At 42.8% G+C, this 22,721-nt stretch overlaps 1 protein-coding gene across 8 annotated transcripts in view; it reads left to right on the forward strand.

The window, feature by feature from the left end:
- Positions 1–2,912: 2,912 nt before the first annotated feature.
- The window catches only part of LMNB1 (lamin B1), a 57,280-nt gene continuing 37,471 nt past the window's right edge, over positions 2,913–22,721 (forward strand). Inside the window, exons 1-2 of one of the 8 annotated variants that reach the window (XM_072840824.1) lie at positions 4,112–4,166; positions 17,684–17,835. Coding sequence is in view for 1 of the 8 variants with exons in the window: in XM_072840823.1 (XP_072696924.1) it covers positions 3,245–3,603 (359 nt within the window). In the remaining 7 variants the exon portion in view is untranslated. The other 7 variants (XM_072840830.1, XM_072840823.1, XM_072840825.1 and 4 more) reach the window with 7 other exon arrangements.

Consider the following 22,721-nt stretch of genomic DNA (forward strand, 5'->3'; position numbering starts at 1 on the left):
CCTGACAAGAAAGTGAAGGTTTATAGGGAAAACAGGGCAGTATATTTGAAATCATGCTTGTCCTCATAAGTGAAGATGCACCGTCACCAAACTTACATAGTGTTTGTTACATCTCTTGATTAACTGGGGGAAAATACTGGCGGTGATGGGATTACAGGAATTATTTGAATGAAGAGTGCTGGGCAAACTTACAATGAAAGAGGAGGGAGAAAATACTCCAGGTACAGGGTTAGGCATGGGAACAGGCAAGAGAATAAGGGAAGTGTACATTTAGTCAAGTACCTGATTGAACATTTGCATGATTGCCTAACTTTATGGCTAAGAGATTTTCCATTTTCCCCTCATTTTAAAAATTGCTTTTGATTGGAGACACAGAACTACTACTGGGAAGAATTACTAGGGGAGCCTGGGTGGCTTAGTTGGTTAACTATCTGCTTTGGGCTCAGGTCATAATCATGGAGTCCAAGGACTGAGCTCCCTGCACAGCGAGAGTCTGCTTCTCCCTCTCCCTTTGCCCTTCCCCTCTGCTGATGAGCTTATGTTCTCTTTTTCCACTCTCACTCTCAAATAAATAAATAAAATCTTAAAAAAAAATTACTTGTTATCCCATAGTATATGTTTAAGATTTAATCTTTACAAGGTAGGAATCATCCACATTTTCCTATGAGAAAACCAAAGAATAACTAACTCCCATAGTTATGCAGCTAGCAATAGCAAATTCTTGACTGTCTGATTCCAATGAATTTGTTTCAGCTAAGAGGACATAACCTGAATTTCCTAAACAGAATCTGGAATTGAGGGATTCTATCAAGATTCATGGGCTTGAGAGTAACAAGAATCATACTTGAAATCACTTCACATCCGGTTTTAAAACTTCAAAAGTGGAAGGAAAGTACTTTTAAAAATACTGCGCATCTTTTTAAAAGACTGAGGCAAAGTGGACCATGGCATAAAAACCAAATTATCCGTGTAGAAAGGGCCTGCATGAGGTGGGTTTATGATCCAGTGGGATCCCACCACCTCACATGAGCGCTATCCTCCTGAGGTCTCATTTCTTCATCAGTAATTTGGATTTTTGAGGCCCTCTTAAGTCATTCAAACTTTCTGAATATTCACTTTTAAACTAACACCTACTTCAAAATAGAAAGTTTTCAGCTCCTTCTCAGCCAGGTACTGTAGATAACAGGGCAAGAAGTGGAACCCTTCATAAGGAGAGCCTCATCACTCGGGGTGTCCAGAAATCCCGCCCAGGGTGCCATGCAGCCTGATGCCCTTCACTAATTCTCATGCACAGAACTTGATTAATATTTAAAGGACACTCCGGTCTTCATTTCTACCATTATTAAGGAAGCTAACCTGTCATTATTCTACAGATGGGTTCCTACTAGATTATGACATGGCCTTTTAGGTTATAGTTAAGGGCGCGGCTCTGGAGTCAACTGAGACTGGGTTCAAACGCAGTCCTGTTCCTCCTGGGCAGCCTTAAGGACATTCCTCTATTAAATGGGCAAATCTTCAAAGGGAAACAACACAGTTCCCACACCACAGAGCAGCCGTGTGTGGATGGATAACCCACTAAAAGCCCAGGGCAGGGACCAGCAAATTCCAACAAACCTTAGCCTGAAAGTGAAAACTTTTCAAAGGGATTAAGTGACATTCCATTAGAACCAGTTGTCAATGACGTTTTAGGAGATCCCTTTTTTCTTTTTTTTAAAGATTTATTTATGAGAGAGAGAGAGAGAGAGGGGCAGAGACATACAGGGAGGAACAGGTTCCCCACCAGGAGCCTGACATGGGACTGGACTCCAGGATCACGACCTGAGCCCAAGGCACACGCTCAACCACTGAGCCACCCAGGAGCCCCAGGAGATTCCCTTTTCCAGCAAAAGTCCATTTCTACTTAAATTTGCAGAAGTCTAGAATTTTTAAAAAAATATTTTACTTAATCATGAGACACAGAGCGAGGCAGAGACACAGGCAGAGGGAGAAGCAGGCCCCCTGCGGGGACTCTGACGCTGGCCTCCGTCCCAGGACCCCCAGTCAGGACCCGAGCTGAAGGCAGGCGCTCAACCACGGGTCACCCGGGGGCCCCGCGAGTTTAGATTCTGATGCATTGATGGACAATTAGCAGCTTGGGCTAGTTACTATCCCCGTGACTCAAAGTCCGGGCTTCTGGCTTTTCTGGAGCCTTGGTCGCCTCGAGACACGCAGGCAGAGGTGGGAGGGGAGGGGAGCGCAGGGGAGGCGGCAGCTGTGCCGCTGCACCGTCCCGCCTCCGGGAGGAAAAGGTCTGCCTGCGGCCCGGGCGCCGGCGGGTTCTCAAGCTCGTGCACCGGAACCCATTACGTAACTGCAGCGGCCGGGCCTCGGGGCCGTTCGGAGCCGCGCGGGGTAAGGTCACAGCGCCCGCGGCCGGCCGGCCTCCCCGGGGTTCCGCGTGTGGCTGTTAGGGGCCGTTTACGTTTGAATTTCCCTGAACCGCTGGGTGTGGGCGGCGGCGCGGACCCGCCCCGGAAAGCCTCGGGGCTCCTTCCCGCCACCCGCAGGCCCGGCCCCCTCCGGGGGGCCCGGGAGGGGGGGGGCCGGCCCTGGCCGCCGCGCGAGCTGTCCCGGGCGCCCCACTCGGCCGCCCTAAGCCCTTCCCCAGCCCCGCCCCGCCCCGCCCAGCCCCGCGCGCCAGGCCGACGGTTGCCCGAGGCCCCGAATTTGAATCGAGAGGCCCGGCCCCCGGGCCCCGGCGCGCGCCGCCCGCTCCCATTGGCCGGCGGCAGTCACGTGGGGCCCGGCGCGCGCCCGCCATGTTGGAGAGCGCGGCGCCCCTGCCCGCGCCGCCCCCGCCCCCGCCCCCGCCCCCCGCCGGCCTCCCCCCTCCCCCCGCCTCCCCCCCCCGCCCGCCGCTCCGCGCCTCCAGAGAGGAAACAAAGTGCTGCGGGCGGGAGACTCGGCGGCGGCGGCGGCGCGCGGACCCTGCTCGGCCCTCCCGGTCGCCCTCGCCCGAACCTTCCCGCGCGCGGGTGTGAGTGCGTGTGCGTATTTCTTACGAGGGGCATTTTACGATTGACTGATTGGCAGCCTTCCCCGTCTGCCCTTTGTGCTGGAACCCGGCTCCCGCCGACCCAGGTGCTTCTCCCGGGGGCGCGCGGGTCGTCGGTCCGTGCCTTCGTCGCCGCCTCGCCGTCCGCAGCCCCTCCGCGTCCCGAGCTGCCCGCGGCCTCCCCGCCCGCTCCGCCCCGCTCCGCCCGCCATGGCGACCGCGACCCCCGTGCCGCCGCGGTCGGGCAGCCGCGCCAGCGCCCCTGCGACGCCGCTGAGCCCCACGCGGCTGTCGCGGCTCCAGGAGAAGGAGGAGCTGCGCGAGCTCAACGACCGGCTGGCGGTGTACATCGACAAGGTGCGCAGCCTGGAGACGGAGAACAGCGCGCTGCAGCTGCAGGTGACGGAGCGCGAGGAGGTGCGCGGCCGCGAGCTCACCGGCCTCAAGGCGCTGTACGAGACGGAGCTGGCCGACGCGCGACGCGCCCTCGACGACACGGCCCGCGAGCGCGCCAAGCTGCAGATCGAGCTGGGCAAGTTCAAAGCCGAGCACGACCAGCTGGTGCTCAAGTGAGTGCTCGCCCGGCGGCCGCGCGAGCCCCGGCCTGGGGCGGGGGGATGGGAGGGCGCCCCCGCCCTTGGGAAGGGGAATCGGGGGTCTCCCGGCGGGGAGCGGGGTCGCGCCGGGGGCCCGAAGGCCAGCGACGCCGTGACCCGGGGGCGCCGCGGGCCCGGGCGAGGCGCGCACCTGCGGGCGGCTGCGGCCTCGGCCCCCGGGACCTCGGGGGGCTCTCGGGCGGGGAGGCGCGGCGAGCCCCCGGTGCGGGCTGGCGGAGCCTGGGCGCGCGCTCGAATGCGCGCCCCGGCTTCCGGCCGGGCCCGAGACAAAGCGGCCGGCGGGGTCGCGGTGCCGGGATAGCCGGCCGGGGGAGACGGGCTGCCCGCCTCGAGAATGAATGAGCTGTGCGCGGGCGGAGAGAGGAAGGGGAGGGACCTGCCTCCGGCGTCCCGGTCTCCCGGGGGTGGGTCCGGCTTTTGCGCGCTCGATCTGGGCCCTGTGACATTCTGCCATCTTTCTACGCCTGTCTTGGGCGGGGACGGAGGGCGGGGTCTGAACTGTCTGCCCGCCCAGGGTAAGTTGGGTGTTGAAGCTCTGGAGCATTCCCTGGGGAGAGGTGTCCTTTCTCTCCGGGAGGTCAGGCGCGGGTGCCCCCTGGGTGCTTTATCTGGACCCCACGACCCGAGCTGGGTTGGTGCGTGTCGCGGCTACGGCCCTCGGGTCCGCGGGCTGCCCACGGCCCACCCCCGGCGGCAGCCTCCTCCCCGAGTAGGCAGTTGGTCTCCCTGGTTCTGGAGAGACCCTTTCAGCCCCCACGTCTGTTACCGTAACCGATGACAGGCCAGGGCTGGTGAAAGGGTTGTCGTGTGAATGTGAAGCGTTGTGGCTATTTTGAGTCCGTGATTACTTCCCCTGAGGGACACCGGGATAAACTTGCAAGCCTTCGCTGAGTGAGGCCACCTTGACTTTCCGATGAGCAAAATGGCGTAATTTTGATCGGTAGGCTCCTAGCGCTGATGTCATGCTTTAGAGATTTGCTAAAATTGCTTCCAGAACTCATGGTGTCTCCATCCTTTATTGTCCGTTGGAATTTCTGGAGTTGCTTGACTCTTGATCTTGACTCTGCCCACGAGTGTCTTTCTGTCTGTACCTGTGTGAATGTCCCTGTCTTAATCTCTATGACTCTCGTATGTGTGCGTCTTTCCTTCTCTGCCTTATTAGTATTTGAAAAAGTGGATCGTGAAAAATAAGTGCGCTTGATAAAAAAAAATAATTGTAGACTTGGTTATAGTGACAGACGGGGGACATTCTCCTGTTTCCAGAAGGCAGTTGTATTTAACTCTTTTTCTTATTTATTTGGATGTTTAGTTCCATAACTCGATAAAAGCTTATTTTTCTTTTTCTTGAATTTACCGAGCTTTGAGGTCATCTTTTGAAATGGATCCTTTCGCTCACAGCGCTGTCCAATTTGTTGATTCTTTTGTCCCGAATTTCTTCAATGTTTCTGTTATCGAATGTTTTCAAATCCTAGATGCCTTTGCTTGTAATGACTTGCCATTACTGTATGTACTACTAAGAAAAAAACATTAGAACCAACTATGTAGGATCCATCCTGTTGGACACGTTTCTGTTTCAGAGGTGTTAAAATGTGACACTATTTATGTTATGTGCCAGTCTCTGTTGTATGTGCAGAGACTACAAAAAATTTTTTTTTGAAGATTTTATTTATTTCTTTAAGAGAGAACGAGCAGAGAAGAGAGATTGAGGGAGAGAAAATGAGCGGGGCGGGGGGGGGGGGGGAGGCGGGCAGAGGGGCAGAGTTAGACAGAGAAGCAGATTTCCTGCTGATGGTGGGGCTTGATCCAGGACCCCCTAGGTCATGATTTGAGCTAAAGGCAGATGCTTAGCTGACTGAGCCACTGAGGCACTCCAGAGACTACAGAGATTTTTAAAGAAATAAATTACTGACCTTATGTTGCTGAGTACAGTAGGAGTGATACCCAGCAAGCAAATAAAGGTCCTGTTTCATCTAATCTGAAGCATTTTGGTGCTTATGCTTTTATAATCTTTCCAAAAGTTAACTACTGAAGATTTTTCACATAGTAACAAGACTGCCACCTGGCTGACTGTAGTTATAAAATGGTATGTATGGATGTGGAGGAGGAAGAGAAGAGAGAGTCAAAACATACTCAGTGTTATATAATAAGTACTAGGGATGTATACAACACGATGTCTGTAGGTCATCATGTCATACAATATATAGGAAACTTAAGAAGCTAAATCTTAGTAGTTCTCATCACAAGAATTTCCCACCCTTTTTTTTCTTTTTGTATTTTTTTTTTTTTTTAAGATTTTATTGATTCATGAGAGACACACAGAGAGAAAGACAGACAGACAGAGGCAGAGACACAGGTAGAGGGAGGAGAAGCAGGTTCCATGCAAGGAGCCGGACAAGAGACTTGAACCTGGGAATCTGGGATCATGCCCTGAGCCAAAGGCAGATCGATGCTCAACCACTGAGCTACCCAGGTGTCCCTTCTTTTTGTATCTATGTGAGGAGATGAATGTTAGCTGGACCTATTGTGTTAATCATTTCAGGGTATATGTAAATCAAAGCATCATGCTGTATGCTTTAAACTTACACAGTAATGTGTGTCTTTTTGCCAATTAAAGTGGAGAAAATGCTATGTATGGATTGTAAGGTGCATGCTAGTTTCAGTAAGATTAAAAGGTGAAGAATAGGGCCTGCGTGGCCAATCGGTTAAGCATCTGACTCTTGGTTTTGGCTTAGATTGTGATCTCAGGGTTCTGAGATCAAGTGGGGAGTCGGCTTCCCTCCTCTCTCTCCCTCTGTTCCTACCCTAACTTGCACATGTGCTATCTTTCAAATAAGTAAATTTTTTTTAAAAAGTGAAGAATATGTGTTAGAATCAATAAAGTAATGTACCTGGTATAATATTAGGTAATAACAGATGCTAGAGGAATAAAAATAAAGCATAATGTGGCACCTGGGTGTGCAGTGGATTAAGCATCTGACTTTTTTTTGGGGGGGGAACTCTTTTTTTTTTCAAGGTTTTATTTATTCATGAGAGACACAGGCAGAGGGAGAAACAGGCTCCCTGCGGGGGGTGGTGGTGGGGAGCCCAATGTGGGACTTGATTCCAGGACCCTGGGATCATGCCCTGAGCTGAAGGCAGACGCTCAACCACTGAGCCACCCACGCGTCACAAGCATTTGACTCTTGATTTTGGCTCAGGTTGTGATCTCCCAGTACTGAGATCCAGCCCTGCCCTGTGCAGAGTTGGCTTGGGTCTCTTTTTTCTTCTCCCTTTGCTTCTCTGATGCACATGCATGAGCTGTCTCTCTAAAATAATAAATGTTTAAAAAAAAAATAAAGGAAGATGAAGGGATGGTGTAGTTAAGGAAGGCCTGCTTAGGGATTGATACTTGAAGATAATATCCTGAGATATCCTGTAGTGTGCTGGGATTAAAAATATATTTTTAAAATCTGTGTATACCTTTCAATCAGCATCAGGTATATTTTCTTTCTAACATGCCACCAGTTGCTCAAAACATGCCATGTTTTACTTTGAGGTTTCAACCTTGATATTAAAAAAAAAACCTTTAAAGATTTTATCTAGGTATTTGAGAGAGAGAGTACACATGCATGGTGGGGAGAGGGGCTGAGGGACAAGCAGACTCCCCACTGAGTGTGGAGCTTAGGATCAGGACCTGAGCCAAAGTCAAACACTTAACTAAGTTTGACTTAGTCAAAGCCACCCCGCTGCGCAATCCTGATGTTTTTGGTACAGTTTTGTCCCTAACTGGCCTTTCACTTTTCTTGTTGACGGACAAGACTTTTTTTTTTTTTTTTTTTACATAAAGATTTTATTTATTTATTCATGAGAGACACAGAGGGAGAAGTAGGCTCCCTGGAGGGAGCCCAATGTGGGACTCAATCCCTAGATTTCGGGATTGTGACCTGAGCCAAAGACAGATGCTCTTTCTGCTCTTAGGACATACTGTGCACTTGATGTCCTCCGAGTGGACCTTAGACCCAGTTTCCTCCCAGATCACATATTTTCCTTTCCTTGATGTCTTGCCTCATTTTGTTGGAGAACATCCTTAGATAACTTACTCAGAAAAGTTGGCAGGATGTGAACTTTGAGTCCTCTGTGTCTGAAAATACCTTTGTTTTGTTTCATGCTTGATTGATAGTTGGATTAGGTATAGAATACTGGTTCAACATCTTTTCCTCAGAACTTGGGAATATATTGCTCCATTGTCTTATAGAGTCCAGAGTTGCAGTGTCTGTCTGATGCCAGTCAGATATTTTCTTTTGGTAATTGCTTTTGCTTTTCCTCTGTGTAGTAGGCTTTGAATTTTCTTTTATCCTGGTTTTCTGAAATTGTGTGGTGGTAAGCCTAGGAATGGATATTTCTGTTATGCATCTTTACTGTTATAAGTGGTTTCTTTCTATTTAAAGTCTTGATCTTTACTTAGCTCTGGGAAACCTACTTTATTCCCTGCTTTTCTGTGCTCTGTTTTCTTTGTTCTGTGGTTAGTATGTTAAACACTTTTGTCTCAGCAACAACAACAAAATTTAAATTCTCATAAATTTGACTCTTTTGTAGCTCAATAGTGACATTGTAAAGGTTGAGGTCATACTTTTAATTCCAAGAAATCTTTTTGTATGGGTGTATTCATCCCTTCACTTTGTTTCTGTTTTAAGGATGCATTCTTTAATCTGTCAAAGGATAGTACTTAGGGTTATTTTATCAGTTTATTTTATTTTATTTTTAAGATTTTATTTATTCATGAGAGAGAGAGAGAGAGAGGCAGAGAGACACAGGCAGAGGGAGGAGCAGGCGCCATGCAGGGAGCCTGACGTGGGACTCATCCCTGGTCTCCAGGATCAGGCCCTGGACTGAAGGCGGTGCCAAACCACTGAGCCACCAGGGCTGCCCTACTTAGGGTTATTTAAAAATTCTTTTCTGTTCACTGGTTTATCTTTTTCCCTCCCTACAAACTTGTTCCTTTTGTTTGGCTTGTTTTCTTGCAAATAACTTTTGTCTTGTGTGGTCTTGGTTGTCAATATTTACAAATGAATGGTTGAGCATTACTGCTTTAGCCATCAGGTAGTTACTTCCCTGCATTTTCTAATGGAAGAGCAAATTAGGACCTCTTTATGTGTGATTGGGATGTACTATTGGCTAACTTGTTGGAAAACCTGCAGTTAGAGTAATGGATGCTGAGGAGGATCAGGTACAAAGCTGTTCTACAAGCTAATGCCCCCATTTTGAGTTTTCCTTACTTTCCCCTGTAGTCCTTCTGTGCATGTTTTGTGATATATACTTATGTTTCACCTATAGAAATTTGTTGTAATGTCTGCTAATGATTCCTTCTCAGTTCACTTTAGTGCTATGGTTTTATTTTATGCGCCATATTTAATTACCTTTTTATTAGGGTGTAGTGGGGTGGCTAATGTCTATATGTAGTAATCTTTGAAAGTCTTGGAAACCATTTAATTTTGAGCAATAATTGAAGTATGATTGGTGAGATGAAAAGGAAATTTTTTTTGCCTATTTGGGTCCATTTAGCTCTTGTTTAAGAGTATCTAATTTTTTATTTAGACTCTTAATAATTAGTGTATCATGTAGGTAGATTAAGAAAATTCTAGATTCCAGGGGTGCCTGGGTAACTCATTTGGTTAAGTGTCTGCCTTCAGTTCAGATCATGATCCTGAGGTCCTGGGATTGAGCTCCCGCCCCCCCCCCCCGCCCCGCCCCTCGAATCCCTTTTCAAGCGGAGCTGCTTGTCTCCCTCTGTCCTCCTCCCCCTGCCCCTGCTCTTGCTTATGGTCTAACAAATAAAATCTTTAAAAACATTATAGATTCCAAAATTACTTGGTTCCTTTTTGGTTCCTCAGCACACAATGTACCTCAAAGACCGAAGCATTTACGGGGACGCTTGGTCCTGCTGGAGAGAATTTGACAACAGCTTCCATCTGCTTGGTCTCTCACAGGAGAACATCTCAGATCTAAGATAGAGCTGCTTTGATTCAGTTCAAGCCTACTTATATTTTATTGGAAGGTTTTTTGGGGAACAGTTTCTAAGAATGAAGATGAGTACCATCAGTCAACACTTTAAACAAAAAAGGAAGATTGACATTTCAGAATTTTAGTATTAACCAATTTTACAGGGAAGCTAGATATAGGAGAATTAAATTTGTTGGTCATTGACCAGTGATTGATTTTGTGGATGCATACTTTTTTTTTTCCTTCCATGATGCAGGTCCACAGTTTTTTGTGTGTAAAACCTTTAAGGCCAGATATGTTCTAGAAATAAAAACACTTTGAGTTTTAAGAAGGTAATATGCATGTACTGTATATAGGATACCCCCATTGGGGTCCAGGGGATAGCTAAGCACTCCATTGTGAAACATATTTCTGCAAGGAAAGATATTAATAGAGTAAGTGGAGAAAGACAACTAAAAATAGCCTTATGTCCATTTAGGTCAGGTTTTGTCATCAATTGAATTAATCAAAATTTTGGGTTTTAGAAACTCTGAAAGTGCGTATAAGGGAGTATGGGTTTGTGTTTTTGTTTTTAAAGATTTTATTTGTATATTTTAGAGGACATGTGAGTGGGAGTGGTTGGAAGGGTGCACAGGGGGGGAAAGAGGAGAGCTTAATCCCATGACCCTCAGCTCATGACCTCAGCCAAAACCAAAAGCTGATGCACAACTCATTGAGCCACCCAGGTGTCACTGGATTTGTGCTTTTTTTTTTTTTTTTTAAGGTTTTTTATTTATTCATGAGATACACAAGGAGAGAGAGAAGCAGGCTCCACACAGGGTGTGAGACTCGATCCCAGACTCCAGGATCATGCCCTGGGCCAAAAAGGCAGGTGGTAAACCATTGAGCCACCCAGGTGTCCCTGGATTAGTGTTTTTTTTTTTTTTTTTTTTTTATTTATGATAGGCACACAGTGAGAGAGAGAGAGGCAGAGACACAGGCAGAGGGAGAAGCAGGCTCCATGCACCGGGAGCCCGACGTGGGATTCGATCCCGGGTCTCCAGGATCGCGCCCTGGGCCAAAGGCAGGCGCCAAACCGCTGCACCACCCAGGGATTCCCTGGATTAGTGTTTTTAAATTGACTGCTTTTTATTAAATTCACTGGATTCATCAGGTCTAAAGTTGTCTTATATTCCTCATATGTTTTGTGGTAGCTATTAAAGCTTGAAAAGGAGCAAAATTAACTCTAGTAAAGTTTTTCTTTTTTGAATTATGAATTAGGAAAGTTGTGGTGGGGGCTCACTGGTATGTAACAAATATAATGGGTGCTGAAGGATTATTTAAGATGCTGAGCCAATTTTACTGTCTCTTCATTTAAAAAAACTTAGGCTGTCCCATAAAACAGCTTAATGTTTTATAGTATTAGGCCTCAAAGCGGGTGTTTTCAAAGTAATCTTTGAGATAATAAAAAATTAATCTCAAGTTAAAAAATTTAATGATTTAAAGTGTAATTTCTTGCCTTTTCAAAATAAATGGTGCTTCTTTTTAAATACAGTTTAATAAAAGTTTCTTTTTTGTCCTAACACTGTAACATTGTGTTTCTTCATGGTATATATTTTCCTGAAGGTTTGTAGAATGTCACTATTCCCAAGCACCATTGTTTTGAGGAAGATGGATTTGAGATTGAGGGATTAAACCTTTGGGGAAAATAACATTCTTTTGATTTTGTTTTGCTATTACTTTAGTAAGGAAACTTCTAATGGAAAATTTGGATTTGTATGTTTTCATTAAAAAGTGCATACTGAAAAAAATTTAAAAAAAAAGTGCATACTGGTACATATGCAATGTTAACATAGTTCGGACACTGAATCACAATAGCATGAGATTGGATAGTATCAAACAAGAGTACTACATGAAGTTGCAGCTTCCTACTTTTTGTGACTTGGGGCTGGTACTTTATTTTATTTCTTTATTTTTTAAAAAGATTTTATTTATTTATTTATTCATGAGAGACACAGAGAGAGAGAGAGAGGCAGAGACCCAGGCAGAGGGAGAAGCAGGTTCCATGCAGGGAGCCTGATGTGGGACTCAATCCGGGGTCTCCAGGATCAGACCTTGGGCTGAAAGCGGCGGTAAACAAACCGCTGAGCCACCCAGGCTGCCCCGGGGCTGGTACTTTAATTCTTTGAGTCCACGTTTCCTCATCTGTATAATTGGGATAAGGAGGGAGTGGTAGTTTTCTGAATTTCAGGAAGAATTAAGAAACTTACACCATTTTTATTAGCTTGTTGTTTATTTGTATTATATAATGATGAATTTTTATCCAGCAGTATTTGGATAAAATATCGCTAATATTTTAGCTATATTATATTTAACAAGGAAATATTTAACAATGAAAGTTACTAAAGTTTTAGCAATTTTAAAGAGTAATGGAATATAGATATGCTAAAATAATTTTTCCTATTACTTTCCTAATAGGGAAGGGTGTTGGAATTTACTATATATTTGGACTTAGTACATATGTATATGCTTCCTTTGTTGGTTTTCTATATGTTTTAGTTACTGATAGAATGAAATTTAAGAAATGTGTATATAGATAGGGTAAACAACATCTGCAAGGTTGTTTTAACATTCATGTTTAGGTTTCAAACTTAAAATAATAAATGCTAATCTGCTTTAGGGAATGTTCTTTGTACGTAGAATGATGAGTTGAAAAACAGAAACCTTCATCACATGTGTTACTTGGTCTTTTATGTCCTTATTTTGCTCTGTTAGAAGCAAGTTGACAGTAACACCCTGGCCTTAATACAAGAGCTGTAAAACTGCATTTTAAAAATAACTTTCAGGGGAATAGATGGAAGGATGAAACACCTAGAATTGGTGTTAAAGTTTAGGAAGCAAATCCTAAGTAGTTAAACTGTCATAACACTTCCTTCCTGTGCTTTCAAAGGATGTTTGGTAGAGCAAGATATCTTTTGGAGTTGTTGGGATTTAATCCCTAGGTTTAATCCCTTCAACTAGATAATCTTTAGTGTACCCAGATTCAAGAAAGTAAACAGAATGAAAGATAAAGCACTATAAAAATGTGTTGCTGATTCTTTTTTTCCCCCTCCTCTACACAATCTGTTAATGTTTGTCTTTAATTTGTCGGGGTGAATCACCTCTGGTATGTCCGAGTTAGAGATCTTTAGATTTTATATAAGTGAAGGTCTGTTTCATTCACAAATAGATTGAGGCTGAGGCATCGAGTGATGGGAGCCTAATTGAAGTTCTTAGTTACTTGGGATCTAAGGAAGTTTCCTAATCAGGGTTTTTTAACTTCTTTTTTTCACCGTATTTCTGTGATAAGAGGATTGTCTGCTGACTGTTAGATTTGGGGAATTAAAGTTTTTTTTATTACATAAAATTATTACATTTGTTATGGAAAATTAGAAAATACAGGTGAGCACCAAGAGGAAAATAAAAAATCACCTTTGTTCCATAAAAAGCTCTGAAGTTTTTCTGTTAATATCCAAATTATTATTATTATTACTATTATTATTATAATATTTATGATAGGCACACAGTGAGAGAGAGAGGCAGAGACATAGGCAGAGGGAGAAGCAGGCTCCATGCACTGGGAGCCCGACATGGGATTCGATCCCAGGTCCCCAGGATGCGCCCTGGGCCAAAGGCAAGCGCCAAACTGCTGCGCCACCCAGGGATCCCAATATCCAAATTAACAAAAAAATGGTTCTTTATTTTAACAAAATCAGTCTTGATAAGTACTGATAGGTAACCTTTTTCATGCAGCATTATTTTGCAAATATCTTTACATGTCAGTAAATGTACTGTGCTGTCATTTAACACATTTTAAAGATACACTGATAACATTATTCCTCGCTTAGCTTACTATGTTCAAGGGTGTATACTTCATAGTAACTATGTATCTACCAATTTCCCAGAGGCCATTAGAGCACCAGGATTACCTCTTTTGCTGACAGTATAACAGGTTTTTTCTTTTGGTTAACTTATTATCTTTTAAGGATTTTATTTATTTATTCATGAGAGACACAGGGAGCGGCAGAGACATAGGTAGAGAGAGAAACAGGCTCCCTATAGGGAGCCTGATGTGGGACTGGATCCCAGGACCCGGAAATCACAGCCTGAGCCAAAGGCAGATGCTCAACCACTGAGCCACCCACTGCCCCTTTTTTGGTTAACCTAATGCTTAAATGTTAACTAGTTTACTGGCTAAAGTAATTACCATTTTGCCAATTTTTGATGCCACCAGCAGCAGACAAGTTCCTATTTCCTGTTTAGAGGAATTTATTTATTTTATTATTTTTTAAAGATTTATTTATTCATGAGAGACAGACTGAGAGAGAGAGGCAGAGACCATAGGCAGAGGGAGAAGCAGGCCCCTCGCAGGGAGCCTGATGTGGGACTTGATCCTGGATCCCGGGATCAGAATCTGAGCCAAAGGCAGGCACCCAACCGCTGAGCCACCCAGGCGTCCCATGTTTAGAGGAATTTAATTTTAATTTTGGAGATTCTTTCTAGTTCTTGATGTTTTTTTAAAAGGGGGGGGGGGTCGTTGGAGGGGCAGAGAGAGAGAGAATCCCAATTATGTTCCATACCTAGTGCAGAGACCACCATGGGGCTTTGATATATGATCTAGAAATCATGACTTGAGCCAAAATCCAGAGCTATACACTTAACCAACTTAGCCACCAAGGCGCCCCAAATTCTTGATCATTTTTACATCATAATGCTAATGTTGTTGGCATAAAGGGTTCAAGCAGTTGAGACTCAGGTTTATAATCTTATGTTTCTGTTGATACTTTTGGTGTGGGCCTAGGTGATAAATAACATTTTCCTTAGCTAATCTGTTTACTTGGTCCTTTTATTTTTTTTATTTTTATTTATTTATTTTTAAAAAAGATTTATTTATCTATTCAGTCAGAGAGAGCGAGAGAGAGGCAGAGACAGGCAGAGGGAGAAGCAGGCTCCATGCAGGAAGCCCGATGTGTGGGACTCGATCCCAGGACTCGATCATGCCCTGGGCTGCAGGTGGCGCTAAACCGCTGTGCCACCAGGGCTGCCCTACTTGGTCCTTTTAAAATTTAACTTTTTGTCTTCACTGCTTTTGGATTTATTGATCATAGAATTAGAATGCTTTTGCTACTAGAAGAGGTCTTGGATCATGTGATCTAACCACCTCATTTTGTGGATACAGAAATTGAGACCTAAAGAGGTTAAAGTACTTGTGCAAGATACAGGACAGGAAGTGCTAACATTCATTTTGTGCTTAACTTGTTCGTCAAGCATGATGCTGAATGCTTCACAGTCACTGTCTTTTAAGCCTTACAGTGACACTCTTTGATGATTAAGGAAACTTGAGGCTCAGAGAACTTAGCAGATAAATGGTAGAGGTAGAATAAGTCCTACCTCTGTCTTCTAGCATTGTCAGAGTTTTTACATGGATCATTTCAGTTTTTTAAAAAAGTAAGCTCTGTGCTCAACATGGGGCTCGAACTCATGACCCTGAGATGAAGAGTTACACGCTCCCCTGACTGAGCTAGCCAGGTGCCCCTATGTGTCATATCATTTAATTCTTACATGAGTGCTATTCTACAGGTTTCCTGGCCTGAAGCAGGTTCACCACACACTGTCATTGGGTTGAGACTTGAACTCTCTTACACAGGACAATTGATTTTCGGGTTTGTTTGGTTTTTACTTTTGCAAATGGTACTGGATGTGTATTTTTCACAGTGATAGTTCATAGTCCCCAGGAGGTAATTTTGGTTTTATCACTAGAGTGCAGAAATGGAAGCAGCTGTTTGAAATACTAATTGATGGCTTCATTTGCTAATAAGGAAAGGGTGAAGATGAATTAATGAAAAAAGACTCATCTTTCTTAAAAGCTACTTTCCTACTTTACTCTCAGCCTTATTAATAATTATAAGAGGAATTAAAATCTCTTGTTTTTAATAAAACTCAGGAGAGGAATTTTTTTTAACTTAAAATTTTTTTTCAGAAATGTTGCTTTAACTTTTTATTCACATATTTGTGGAATAGTACTATATGCCAGGCCTTGACCCAGATGCTCAGAATAGATGGAACGCTCAGTCCTTATTATCAAGTTGCTTACATTTTTGCAGAAAACAAATACTATGCTATTGTGATACTGTAAATGCAGTATATTAATACAGTATAATAAGTGTTATGGTGCGAGTATCCGCATGGTGTTCTGGAGGAAAAGACTACAGCTTAAGGCAAACTCGGAGCCTTGTGAAGTTTTGAAAGACATCCCAGGGGAATGAGCTAAGTATTGGGAGCTAAATAAGCACTAGATGGCTGGGAAACATTAGGAGAGGGTGTTTTCCTGAATGGCAGGCTCTAACTAGAGCAATAAGTATGTATGTGTGTGGTGGAGGACAGTTGAATTTTAAGAAATGAGGAGCCTTAAGAAAAAAGTGACATGAATGGATGAATCGTCTGGCCATTCTGTGGAGGAAATGAAGAGTAGAGGTAAAACATCGCTAAGGAAACTTGGGGAGTTAATGAGGTGGCCCCTGAATTCAGGGCAGCAGAAAAGGACATAAAATAGATTTAAAAGATGCTAAGCATGGTAGATTGGGGAGAAGAGTCTAGGGTGACTCCGCTTCTAAGCATGGGAACCTGGGGAAAGTGTTGCTTTTAGAGCTTGATGGGTAAGGAACTGGATTAGAGGACCTACTCAGGGTTAGTGGGGAGTTAGGGGAGATGTTAGTGGCAATCTAGACTACTTTACTAGAGTTCTGAAGAGAGACTTTGGAGATAGTTTTAGGAGCATGGGTGATATTTGGGGTTAAAAACAGAAGACAAGAGGGGCGCAAAGACATAGAAAACATCCACATAGGAGGACTAGGTAGAGAAAGGAAAACCCACAGTGGAGGTGGTAAGTAATAGAGAAGTAGAACAAGGGTTGAGTTCTGCGACAGGAATGCTGGTATAGTTTTGGTAGGTTAAGGCCTAAAAGTACCTATTAACTTTGGTGGCTGGGAGATTTTTGTTACGAGGAGTGCCTAATGCTAGTAAAAGGCAGTGGAATCAAAAGAAGTAGGATAATTAAGGAAGGAGCGGGAAGAAAGAGATTGTGAGATCACTTGTACAAGAATGTTGGCTGTGAAGAGACATTCTTAAAAGGTCTATTTAAAGTAGATTCCCAGCTGAACTTTATATTATAAAACATTGGCTAGAGGACCAGAACACTTTTTTATTTTATTTTTTTATTTTTAATTTTTATTTATTTATGATAGTCACACACACACAGAGAGAGAGAGAGGCAGAGAGAGGAGCAGGCTCCATGCACCGGGAGCCCAACGTGGGATTCGATCCTGGGTCTCCAGGATCGTGCCCTGGGCCAAAGACAGGCGCTAAACCGCTGCGCCACCCAGGGATCCCCAGAACACTTTTAAAAAAAAAATTATTATTAATTTATTTATTCAGAGAGAGAGAGAGAGAGAGAGGCAGAGACACACGCAGAGAGAAGCAGGCTCCATGCTGGGAGCCCAATGCGGGACTCGATCCCTGGTCTCCAGGATCACACCCCCGGCTGCAGGCAGTGCTAAACTGCTGCGCCACTAGGGCTGCCCCAGAGCACTTATTCTGATAATGCACTTCACCTTCTTTGCTTAAAAGATTAGCTTCTAGGATAAAGACTGAAACCCTCAGTTATTACATAATTGCAGGTTAATGGATGTTGGATATAAGTTAGTATCCAAATAAGGATACTTTTATGTGTGAAAGAAGGAGCTATAAATTATGTTGGGACAACTGGCATGAATGGAAATTGTCCTGGGCAAACTGCGACATAGTAGTCATTCTGCCTCAAGGCTCTTCCCTGCCTGAGCCAGCTCCTTTCTGATTGCTACTTCACTTCTAGCTGTACTTGGTCATGCTCTCTCCTCTCACTATGAGGTGCTTTATTCAACCCTCTTTACCATGCTCCCTCTTAATAGCAACTTTACAAAAGTGCCTTTGTCTAGACTTCTCTCATCTTTGGGTTAACTTCTCACCTCTCAGATGTCCACTTTATCCATTTTTTTAGGGAAGTCTTCTCCAACTATCAGATGTTTTTAATACAAGCCTGAACAACCAACCAACCAACCAACCAACCATCCTAGGACTACCCAGCAATGTGTATGTGTCTACTCAACTTAAGGACTCTAACAGTTCTCCCAAGTCTTCTCATGAAAAAAGGTTACCTTCATTTATTTTCATTGCTTTTTTGGTATTTATCTCTGTATCTAAATGACATCCATAGCACGATGGATTTCAGCACCATTGTACAACTCTATTACCATACCAATGACTGTCTCCTTTATACTACTGTATTTTTCATCTCTGTGACTCATTGTTTCCATAACTGGGAGCCTGTATCCCCCTTTCCTTTCCGCCATTTTGTCCATCCACACCCATGTCCCATCCCTCTGGCAATCCTCAGTTTGTTCTCTTATATTTATGGGTTGCTGCTTTTCAATTTTATTTTAAGAAGATTAAAATTGAGTGCTTGCTCCTAGGGTTCCCTCTCCCAGAGAGGTACATTCTCTTTGTTCTTATAGATGGTGGTATGTTGAGAGCTCTACTTCTATCTCTATTGTCTCAGTTCCTGCAAGCCAGCATGACGACTCTTTGCATTTATAAGCATCTCTTGATGTAGTTGTAGCCACACTAAACTCCTCCTTTCCAAGTCATCTCCTGAGGGACTAATTATTATTTATGTTATTGCTGGTGCTCTGGCTACAAAACTGCATAGGTCTTGAGAGGGTTGTCCAACTTTTTTTTTTTCCATTTGATCTGTTACTTTAATGTCTGCAGAATGCAAGAGTTTTTAGGAACACATATTGTGTTATGGCAGCCATGTCTTTCTGTACTATGAACATAATCTCCAACAGAACTCATTAGAGTACTGTCATTAGTTTTTCTTCCCTATACCACCTTTTGATTACCAGTGGAAATAGCATTTTTCTCACTCAGTTTTCTCTAATTATATAGAAAGACTTGATACTGTTAAACATCAAGACATTTGGAATCTTGAGGGTGTTTTTTTTTTTTTTAAATTAGTTTTATGTTATTGAAGAAATAGCATTCAGAGCCTTGTACTCTTCTCGAGGCTAGTTGCATAGCATAAACATTGATAGTTTGGGTATAGAATTCTAAGTTGTAAAGGACATTTCCTAAGGAATTTGAAGGCATGCTTTATAGTTTTTTAGCTTTTATTGTTGCTAAGAACTACTAATGAGTGAAAAATTAAAAAGCATGTAGCATCCTTTTTTTTAGTCAGTTCTGGAATCAATCTTTTCTTTTCTCTTTTCTTTTCTTTTCTTTCAAGATTTATTAATCTTCATCAATTAAAGCTGGGTTGTTCAGTCGATTAGGCATCTACCTTTGACTCAGGTCATGATCCCAGGGTCCTGGGATTGAGCCCCAGGTTAGGCTCCCTGCTCAACGGGGAGTCTGCTTCTCTCCCTCTGCCACTCCCCCCTCCTCCAACATGCTCTCTCTCTCTCAAAATATTTTTTAAAAAAGGATTTTTATTTCTTAGAGAGAGAGAAGAAGAAAGGGCAAAGGGAGAGGGAGAAAGAATCTGAAGCAGACTACATGCCCAGTGTGGAGCCAGATGCAGGGCTCAATCGCAAAACTCTGAGATCGTGACTTGTGCAAAAACCAGGAGTTGGAGGCTTAACTGACCTCAGCACCCAGGTGCCCCAGTTCTGAAATTTCTTCAGGGTGTTCCTCGGTGTGGGTTCCTTTTTTTCCATTGTGCTGGTCACATGGTGTTAGTTTTTCAGTGTGAAAATCCATGTCCTTCAGTCCTTGACAGATTTAAAAATTATTTTATTCATGATTATCTCCTATTTTACTGCTTCCTGAGTCTCTTGTTATTCAGATATTGGACTTCTTAAATGGATTCTTTAGCATTCTTATTTAAAAAATGTTTTCTTTCATGGATGTTCTCAGTTTTATCTTCCAGTTTTTGCTTATTTAAATTTCATGGGTGCAGTACTTTCTCTTACCTTTTCAGAAGTCTTTATTTTCCTTCCTGGTTCCTTTGTGTTCCAAGTTAATTTCTTTTTCTATCTATTTAGTTCTGTGCATCTGTCAGTGCAGGAAATGGAAACCATTAGATCTTTTAAGCAGAAGAGAAAATGATATGGGATGCAGGTGTTTAGAAAAAATTACTAGAAGGATTAGAGGTGCTGGAATGATTCCTGGAATGCTGGAAATTTTGGGAGCTTTTATGACTGAGGCTACCACTGGAACCACTGAATTTAGAAAAACAGTGTATAGCACCATTCAGGACCAGGGAGCTGCCACTGCTGTTGCTACCAACATCTGCCCCATGCAACCCCACAAACTGGAGAATGGACATTAGACCACTGTTTTGGAGAAACTTCAGACTGCAACAATATCACATACCAGTGTCCCTTATGAGTATCGATGAAAAAATCCCCAAAACAAAATGATGGCAAACCAAACCTACTATAATGTAAAAGGACTACATACCATCACCAAGTAGGTTTTATCTTGGGAATGCAGGATTGGTTCAGCCTATGAAAGTCAGTACTGCAGTAAACCATATTAATGGCATAAAGGGCACCACCATCTCAGTAGATGCATAAAAAACATTTGACAAAGTATACTGCTCTTTCATGATAAAAATACTCAACTTGAGGAATAAATAAAAGGAAGCTTCTTAACCTGATGAAGAGTATCTATGAAAAATTTATGGCTAATATCATACTTAATATTAAGGACTGGCTGCTTTTTTCCTAAGATCAGGAACAAGACAAAGAATGCCCACTCTTACTTACCTTTCAGCATTGTATTGGAGGTTCTAGCCAGGGCAGTTAGGCAAGAAAAAGAAATAAAAGACATCCAGATTAGGAAAGAAGTGGCAAAACTATATTTGTAGATGCCATGATTTCATAGGAAATCCTAAGGGGTGGGGGGGAACTATTGAGAACTATTAAGTTCAGCTAAGTTTAAGATAGGAGCAATATGCAGAGCTCAATTGTATTTCTGTACAATAGCAATGAAGAATGAACAATCCAAAAATGAAGTTGAGAAAACTCCATTTTCAGTAGCATCAGAGAGAATGAAATACTTAGGAATAAATTGAACAGAAGAAATATAAGACTTGTTCACTGGAAACTATAAAATCTTGAAATTAAAGAACACCTAAATAAGTGGAAAAATATATCCTATGGATTTCTTTATGGATTTGAAGATGTTAAGATGGCATTTCTCCTCAAATTGACCTTCAGATTCAATGCAATCTCTCTCAAAAATCACAGCTGCCTTTTTGTAGAAATTGACAAGTTGAGCCTAATATTCATAGGAAATGTGTGGTACCCAGAATAACCAAAACAATCTTGATAAAAAAAACAATTGAAGGACTCAGTTCTTGATTTTAAAATATAGTGGTTCTCAGAATCTGATGGAAAGCATGAGTGAGGCTTCTTGACCAAGCTTCACTGTGAGTGAAATAGTAGGATCATATCAGCAGGGTTACCCACTGTCAGTGTTTTCAAGTCTTTCTTGGAGTTTAGATGCCTAGTCTACTGTGGGATCAGAGAGATTTAGAGGGACTATCCGCATCTCTCCAAGTCCACTGAATTCCCTTATTCTTGTGGTGTGGTACTGCTACCTTTGGGTGTGTCCTGTAATTGCCAGGTCTAAGATTCTGCTTTACTTTCCTTACAGAGTAACCTTTCGTCTTTGGCCATTGTGGATGAGGGTCTTTTGGCCCAGGAGAGTGCTAGGGAGTATTTGTATGTTTTGCTTCTTAATAGATTTTCAGCTAGTTCTATTTCAGAGTTACCAAAGTATCTCTGGTTGTCAATAGTGTCTGTAGTATAAAGTAGGTTAATTCTCAGGTGTCCTAGTGACTTAGGATTAGGAATCAGCACTTTTGTGTTGGCTCATTTTCTCTCATTCATGTTCAGCTTCCAAAATTTTGTCTTTTCCTCTTTTTTAATTATGAATTTGTGCCTTTGCTGGTTTGGTTGGGTTTCTGGAAGGGTAATAATAGAGTTGTGTTTAATGTGGTGACATTTTTATCCAGAAGTTATATCATGGACTCTTGGCAGCACTGTGTACTTTGTCTTTTCTCTTTCCTAGCACTTGTTGAGAAAGTTGCTGACAAATACAGTGTGTTAAGACACTTCTATATGATTGATCAGTTCCCTTATTAGAGTGGATTCTCTTTGTGGATAGGGTTTGTGTCTTTGTTTCCTATTTTATCAGTCCATTTTTCTAGCTCTCTCTAGGCTCTCCTGAGATGATTATTGATTTAGTGATTACCATTTTTGTAGGAGGCTATTCTCCTTTAAGATTGGGTTGCATGAAACCCATGGAGAGGCAGTAAAATAACTAATCATATTTTTAATTTCTAACTCATTATTCTGGTTTAATTTTCTTCAAAGTATTGATTACCTCTGCTATATATTAGTTTGCTTATGATGCTGCTACTCATTAGAAAGTACCTTCCATAAAAGCAGGGGCTTGTTATATTTTGTTCACTGCTTGTTTCTAAGCTGTCATCTTAATGGCCTGGCACACAATTGTGGTTACTGGTTGTATTTTTACCCCTAGGTAAAGGATAGGATTTAAGGTCTAAGTGTGCCCTATAAGCAAGCACAGAAATAGTTATATATGTGAATCTCTTTTGTTCAAAGAAATGGTTCTCTGTTCAATTTGTCTTATTTAGTATTTTTCCTAATTATGTGACTTCAATTAGGGTTTGCCCGATTCTGATTAGGTTGCTAATTTGTTGACTGCTCACTTTATTGAATGAGTAGCAGAAGTTTGTTACCACCAGAAATTATTCATTGGAAAGCATCTTAGTCTTTTTTACTTGTGCCTGAGGAGACCCTTGCTAATGAAAATTGGAATCATAGGACTTCCTTTTCTTTTCTTTTCTTTTCTTTTCTTTTCTTTTCTTTTCTTTTCTTTTCTTTTCTTTTCTTTCTTTTCTTTTCTTTTCTTTTCTTTTCTTTTCTTTTCTTTTCTTTTCTTTTCTTTCTTTCTTTTTTAAGATTTAAAAAAATATTTGTTTATTCATGAGAGACACAGAGAGAACC

Source organism: Canis lupus, chromosome 10 (genome assembly GCF_048164855.1).
Source record: "Canis lupus baileyi chromosome 10, mCanLup2.hap1, whole genome shotgun sequence".
NCBI classification, from domain to species: Eukaryota; Metazoa; Chordata; class Mammalia; order Carnivora; family Canidae; genus Canis; species Canis lupus.